General features: G+C 49.4%; 1 protein-coding gene across 1 annotated transcript; it reads right to left on the minus strand.

The window, feature by feature from the left end:
* Nucleotides 1-569: 569 nt before the first annotated feature.
* LOC146204862 (uncharacterized) lies at nt 570-5,015 on the minus strand. The gene is made up of 4 exons (XM_084605435.1): nt 4,995-5,015; nt 2,882-4,242; nt 2,160-2,396; nt 570-729 (listed from the first exon to the last, which is right to left on the minus strand). Exons 1-4 carry the CDS (start codon nt 5,013-5,015, stop codon nt 570-572), a joined length of 1,779 nt encoding a protein of 592 aa, XP_084461561.1.
* Nucleotides 5,016-5,668: the final 653 nt, after the last annotated feature.

Consider the following 5,668-nt stretch of genomic DNA (forward strand, 5'->3'; position numbering starts at 1 on the left):
CTGCACTGCATAGCATCAGCTGCTGCTCTGTGCTTTCGTCCCAGTCCTGCATACTGGCAGTCATGCGTAGAATTCAAAACAGTTTATCGTTGTTGTTTTATTCTTTTTTTTTTTCTGAACGAAAAACATCATGAGGTCAACTGCAGCCCGCAACTGCACTAGTTAAACCGGTATCAGTCGCTACGCGCAGCTGTTTCTTTAGTATGCGCGAAACCACATAAGGTGCACGGTCATTGCATGCTTAAAGTGATCAAATGCGAAAATGCAAGTTTATTTTGTGCCAGAGAGAAGGGGACACATGAAAACAAGGTGAGTGTTATTTTATTTGCCCGTGATGCCCATACTGCATATGCTTACAGCGCCTTTAGTTCACAAAGCCATTTGTGACTCTACTCTATTGTTGTTCTTGCAAATCCGATTTGATTTCCGTTTACGCTTGTCCCCTTCTACTGTCTCTTTGAGTATAGTGTCGCAAAACTATAATCAGGCGCTAGCGAGAGATATTCACAGACCCAGGGAACTTTCAGCGTGCATAGTCGTAGGATATGTTGTCGGTGGAAGCCCCCCATTCAGACGCGTGCGTCATCGCTGCAGGTGCATCCGGCGGGAACGCGGAATTCACCGCTGTATAGTTTGCGTGCGTGCTCATCGTACAGAGCCAGTCTTTTGACCTGGTAAGACTGGACGCAGGACTTTGGCGGTCTTGCGCTGCATGGACTCTTGTCTGTGCTGTCAGAATAGAAAAAAAGAAAGCACGATGTAAGCAGCTGCATTGTACGTCTAACGCCCAGAGAAAGAAAATAGGCAGTGCATTCGCTCGCTCTGGATTGGTACAGGCCGACCCAACATTCACTCAAACCGTTCCCTGCATACGTGGCTATTAGACCATAAATTGGTGACATTTTTCAGCCTTTTTCAACATCGTTTGGACGACTTTGTTGATCGACACATCTGCCGTGAGCCTACGTACAGATGGGTAAAAGTAACATCAGCACACAGCACGTTCCCACGAAGAGGCTGCAGTTAGAATAACCAACCAGATAAAAAGGCATCGCGGCATTAAGTGGCCTAGGTTCCTCATCCAGACCATTTACCTGGTAGTTCGTGTACAAGCCATAGTCCGTCCTGGCGCTCAACTTTCCTATCAAAAAAACTGTGGGCACCTGGCTGCATTATGGATCAAGCTCGCACCTCCCGAAGGTAAGGTGAAAGCTCTAACCAGTACCCCACGGCTTTCTCCGGGATACGCGGCATAAGTCAGGACCGAAAACATCGGCGTTTGCCTGTTCACCAACGAGAGTGGGGCCTGTACTATCTTGTGTAACATCTAATTTCCGGGTGCACTCTTGTTCTTTTTTTTTTTTCATCTGCAGCTGATGCTGTAATGTCGGAGTTGGTAGCAGTCAGCAAACTCGTTCATCGACTTCAGTATCAAAGGCAGAGCGGAATATTTATCGGAAAGATTCTCCTTACAAAATAAGGGCCTACATATAGTTGGACTTGGGCTAAGTGGTCCACGTGAAACGTCTGCTATTCAGAAAGTGCCATTTATGGTGAAGCGAACCGGGCGATCCCCATTTATGTTGCAACGCAGCTGACGATTTCCCTTTTTCACCCGGTAAGAGGGAAAAAAGTATGGTGGATTATGGGCTGTGAAATCTTCCACGGTGATTCTTTAGAAACCAGCTCAAAAGTCGGAAAAAGAGGGATGCTTTTTGCATGTCAAATAGCGGCCAACAAACATTATACAACAGCACGGCACCTGCTTTGTACACATAATCTCCTTTCGGAAGTAACAAGAATAACTTGAGGCCAGGTTCATTAAATCCACCTTCCGCAATCGCGCTGCCTGATTGGCGGACGCCCGTATGCTTGTCAACTATGAAAGGGAACGAAGCTCCAGCCATGATTATGGACGCGAGAGAGGGCTGTGCGTTCTTGGCGCGCAGTTAAACAAACGAAATTGAATGAATTCGCTGAATATGCGCAGACGCGATTGTTAGGCATCCGGAAGAATACCTCCATTTTTGACGATGAGGTTGTCAATTTATAGTTGTTGTCTTTTTACGTAATCCATATCACGTTATCATTTCTTCGCAGCGAATCAGGAACTTGCCCGTCAATCAAAGCTTTAGCATCCGACTCTGCATCTGGTGTACCTGCAGGTGTCCAGCAGCACTTCCTGTCTTAAGCCGTTGACGTTGACAATGGTCTTCCACTCCCCGAGCACGTCCCTGCCTCTAAGTGGATGCACGGAGCGAATGGAACTGGGGCAGCGGACAGCCAGTCTACGCGCCACGCCCTTGCCACGGCTGACGGACTTCTCGGCTGAGCTCAGTTGGCGAAAGGTGCGCACAAATTCGGCGTCTTGCTGGAGCGCCCAGGAAATCTCTTTCCTGCGCAAAAGTTGCAGTGACGTACATACATTAGTAAGGTGTATAATATCAAGTGCCAGTCAGCCGGTGCGCTCAGCGCCCACAGCTTACACATAAACATGAAAACTATCGTATGGTCGAAACTACGATAGACATAAGGCCCCAGCAGTGGTACGCGTGAAAGTGAGATTGGGGGCTACGTGCTTCAAAAAGGCACGACGTCATGAGTTATTTCGGTAGGGGAATCCACTACTTTAATTTAACAGGAAAATTTTGCTACTGAGAAAACGCGGCAAATCCACTAAGCGAATAAAAAAAAAATACGCCATCAGCAGTGCAGTGGGTGCTCGCAAGTAATGGGTTCCAAAGCTGTAGGAGACCAAACGATTGCAACTCTCAGCCCCATCGACATAGCACCGGTGACGTATTCATAAGGGTTGTCGGAAGGAATACGAATGTGGCATGTAAGTGTCAACACAAAGTGAAGTGTAAAGTATCGAACTCACTTTGGGTAAGATGAGTCAATGAGGCAGAAAGGCTGCCCAGCGTCAGTTTCGTTGCATGAAGCCGGCGTCGCAGCTTCATGACTGGCTGATCTGGCTTCTAATGGCCTCGATTTATTTTCGATGAAGTCGGGGGAAATTCGCGTTTGGCGGTGTCCTGACGTTTTAGATGCTCTTTTGGCCCTCGCAGTTTCATTCGCCGTCTTCGAAGTTTCCACATGCACCGTAGACGCTGCAGCCCTGTAAGGGTAGTCTCGCTCAGAGCTGTATCCCCTTGATTGCGAATCGGAGCGGCCGTTGTTTCCGTCATCTTCGTACGACCCTGGGCTTGGCTCGTAACGTTCAGGATCTCGGGTCCCACTCGACCGGTACCCCTGATATGCTCTAGAATCGGGTCGACTTGGCTGCTGTGGAATAGAAGGAAAGATCTGAGCTGCGGTGTTTACCCTATAGCCATCGGTGTTATAAGACCTGTCGGTGCTGTCCCGTGTGAGATTGTTCGGTAGAGGAGGGTCGGCAACCATCTTGTTCAGGAAGCTCACGTCGCTGCTGACAAGCGTGTCAAGCGAGCTTGGCACTTCTTTGAATGTGCTGAACCTGCCATGGGCCAAGTCCGTGTGGAATTTATCGTTCGGGATGTCAAAATGGAACTCCACAACAGGTTTAGAAGAACGTTCCTTATTTCCTCTTGCCCCGCTAGAAGAGAATGTCGGCTGCGGCTCGTGACGCGTCTGGGAAACACCAAGGAAGCCTGTGCGAGGCGCCACAACATCCTGACGACCGGGGTACGCAGACGCGGCACGAAACTGAGACTCGGGTCTCGGCTTCAGGTCCGAAGGCGGTGGTAGTCTGGCTGGGTAGTTCTCGTAGTCGCGTTGATTCGAACCTGAGTCGGACCTGGGTAGCGAGCTGTCGTAACGTTCATCGCTATTGCCGAAGACTGTTTTTCTCGGAAAGCCCTGCTTGGCAGTGTCTCGAGTCCCCTCGTTCTGTTCACTGGCACCTTCGTCAGTTTCCGAAACGACGTCGCTCTTTTCGGCCGTCGGTTCCTTGTAGGAGCTTTGCTCTGAGAAGTCTGAATCTGTGTCTTTATCCTCCTGATTATCAGAGCCTCCACTTCGGTATTCGCCAGGAAGCTTCATTGGAACAGGAAGGAACTCGTAGTCGACTCCAGGAACAGGAATAGACTGCAGGTTGTACAGGTCTTTAACAAACTCGGGGGTATTGCGCTGAGCTTTAGGCCGACTCTCACGGCTGTCGTAATCACGGTAGCGGACGCTGGGAAGGACTTCCTCGCTGTCTGAAGCCGAGGCCATAAAGAAGTTGGCCGCGAAAAACACGACCAAGAAAAGTACGCCACTTGCCTGCAAAGGAAATTGTAAGGCTTAAGCTCCGGTTGCGCTCATTGGAAACAAGGCTCAATTTAAGTCAGGGAAAGAATTTGCGTGCGGTAAGCCAATTGGAGTCCCGTGCATCTGGCGCGATTAGGCAAGTATACGGCTGCACAAGGTTGTCACGTCAATGGAGCTCGGTGCGCGTTTTTTGTTGGAATGTAACATGCCAACATGAAACATGGAATGGTCATCTGATGAGAAGAGAGGAGTCGCTGGAGAAAAATTTGATGTTGGGAAAGGTTGAGGGTCGCCGGAGAAGGGGTAGGCAGCGAACGCGATGGTTAGATGGCATCCTCGAGGCACTGCAGATGAAGTTATGTGATGTTAGGAAGATAGTGAGAGACCGGAAAGCGTGGCGTGACATGGTCCATAGGGTCACGAAGAGTCGGACACGACTGAACGACTGAACTGAACTGAACATGCCACCAAGAAAGAAAGAAAGAGAAAAAGAAAATAACGTGTGTGGGGCCTGAGCTTCATCCATACCACTTATCCCAGGTAACCCCACAGGAGAGCCGAAAGGATAACCGCTCGAGATGACCCACGAGCTCTTGTCGCGTCATACGCTCGTAGGAACAGATAGATGGGAAATAACGGGCTGTACAGAAGGCTATACAAAAGTAAACTTCGCTTCCTATTGACAATAGATATGATTTCTACATTGATGCTACTACCACGGTCGCTACACAAGTATGGCATGCGCACTGTACAACTCATATCACCCGCACGGGTGTGATTGTCATGTCTGCAACGTTAAGGAACGAATAATGACACGTTTGAGTAGCTAAGCAGCACGACTGCGTTTATGGCGGACGTTAGATTTCAGTTTTCGCTGCCACAGGGCGCGACAAAAAGCGCATACCGGCACACATATACCCTGAGTTTGTCCCTATTAGTGCGTAGCACTGCTAGTCGCAATGTCTGTCTAGTCTATTTAGTCGACGATGTCTGTCCGAAGCCTCTCTCTTTCTCTCTATGAACTTGAAACGTGAAATAGAAGGTGGCTACACGAGTGTCACGCGACTTGGCCAATGAGAAGGTGGAGCGACCGTACAGCTGCAGCCAATGAGAGAGTGGCGCGTATCACATCTGCGGCAGTCGCGGCTGTCAGCGGCAGTCATCATTCACGTGTCGCTCGAGCGCCCTCAACTTCGGTTTCTCTCCCCTGGCGTGTGTCACCACTCAGCCTTCATTAACAAGAGACGCGTAATCACGGTGCTCCTTCGACTCCGCGCACCGCTCACTGCTCGCCGCATCGTGAAGCTAGTGCTTATCTCCGTACCTCAAGCGCACTTCGATTACCTTTCTTCCCCTGAGGACCCTCTTTCACTAAAATAAGCAATGATGACCCATAAAAAGTCAATCGAATCATATGCATGAGAACTTTTAATATGAA

This window comes from Amblyomma maculatum, chromosome 1, assembly GCF_055883805.1.
Source record: "Amblyomma maculatum isolate TAMU_Amacu chromosome 1, ASM5588380v1, whole genome shotgun sequence".
NCBI lineage: Eukaryota > Metazoa > Arthropoda > Arachnida > Ixodida > Ixodidae > Amblyomma > Amblyomma maculatum.

Coding starts and splice junctions, on each gene's coding strand:
- LOC146204862 (XM_084605435.1), bottom strand. CDS start 5,015: ATGACAATCACACCCGTGCGG. Junction 4,243..4,994: donor TGACAATCACACCCGTGCGG/GTGATATGAGTT, acceptor TTTCCTTTGCAG/GCAAGTGGCGTACTTTTCTT. Junction 730..2,159: donor GTGCTGCTGGACACCTGCAG/GTACACCAGATG, acceptor CTATTCTGACAG/CACAGACAAGAGTCCATGCA.